This window comes from Emiliania huxleyi (genome assembly GCF_000372725.1).
Source record: "Emiliania huxleyi CCMP1516 unplaced genomic scaffold EMIHUscaffold_58, whole genome shotgun sequence".
In the NCBI taxonomy this organism is placed as follows: Eukaryota; Haptophyta; order Isochrysidales; family Noelaerhabdaceae; genus Emiliania; species Emiliania huxleyi.
Genome location: NW_005197648.1, coordinates 499,683 through 500,948, shown reverse-complemented (window position 1 = coordinate 500,948; position 1,266 = coordinate 499,683). Strand labels below are relative to the sequence as shown.

General features: G+C 71.1%; 1 protein-coding gene across 1 annotated transcript; it reads right to left on the bottom strand.

The window, feature by feature from the left end:
* Positions 1–291: 291 nt before the first annotated feature.
* Positions 292–795, bottom strand: EMIHUDRAFT_67143 (hypothetical protein; the record flags this gene model as incomplete). The annotated part of the gene is made up of 1 exon (XM_005764809.1): positions 292–795. A coding segment is annotated over one exon (504 nt), but the record flags the coding sequence as incomplete, so codon positions are not given.
* Positions 796–1,266: the final 471 nt, after the last annotated feature.

The window sequence follows — 1,266 nt, the reverse complement described above, 5'->3', positions numbered from 1 at the left end:
GGAGGCCAGGACGAGGTGGTCGGCGCCGCGCTCGACTAGCACGCGGGCCGTGAGCAGCGCGAGCCCGCCAAGCCCGCCTGTGAGCACGTGCGTCCCCTTCGCCGAGCGCGCCTGCGGCTCAACGAGCAGCTGGCCCCGCTCGCTCACGCGCGCGACCATCACCGCCTGGCCATCGAGGACCCCGCCGCCGCGCACGGCGTGGCTGTGAGCAAACCCGGCGTCGGCGAAGAGCGTGCACCACCGCTCCCAGCTCATGAGCGGGCTCTGCTGCCCCGCGCGCGCAGGGTCCGAAGCGAAGAGCCACCACCCATCCGTCATGCCAAACGTGATCTGCGCAAACGCGTTCGTCTCGAGCACCTCGTTGACGACGAGCAGCCCGCCCGGGCTGAGCAGCTGGCGGCAGTGCGCGAGGGTGTTGCAAATGTACGGCGTCGCGTGAAGCACGTTGGTGGCGATCGCGAGGTGCTGCTGCGCGAGGGCGAAGCCCTGGAGCCGAGGATCGGCGTCGATGTTGAGCAGCTCGTAGCGCATGAAGCCCGCATACTCGGCGAAGCGCTGCTGCGCCTGCAGCAGGAAGACCTCCGACACGTCCGTGAAGAGGTACTGCGCGCAAGCGTTCTGCAGCGCCGGCAGAACCATGGCCGCGGTCCCTCCGGTCCCGGCGCCCACCTCGAGCACGCACAGCTGGCGCCCGTCCTCCAGCCCGGCGACGACCGCCTCCACGGCTGCGAGCACGACGCCGTTGTAGAAGTTGGCGACGACGGCGTCCTGGTAGACGGGAAGCACGGCGTCCATCGAGCCGCCGGGGAAGAGCAGCTCCTGGTACGCAGTCGTGCCCTGGAGCGCTGCCCGGAGGTGCGGGCCGCACCTCGACGCCAGCGCCACCTCCGGCGCCACTCCGGCGTGCGCCCGCTCGACAGCGGCTCCGTCGACCTGCCCCTCCCCGCCGTCACGGGCGCCGGCGCACCACTGCAGCAGCAGCTTGTGGTGCCACTTCACGACGGTCGTCGGGTCGAGGCCCTTCAACGCCTCGCGCACGAACTGGCGGCACAGCCGGTCAAGCAGGGAGAGCGCGTCGGCCAGTCGGTCAAGGTCGATCGCCGCGGCCGCCGCTCCCGCGCTGGCGTCGAGGCGGCTGCGGAGCGCGCCAAAGCCGAGCTGCAGAGCCGGGGCGACGTGTGCACAGCTCATGCGCAGCACAACCTTGCCCGTGTTCTTGCCGTTGGCCAGGAAGCGGAACGCGTCCTGGACTCGGTGGACAATGTC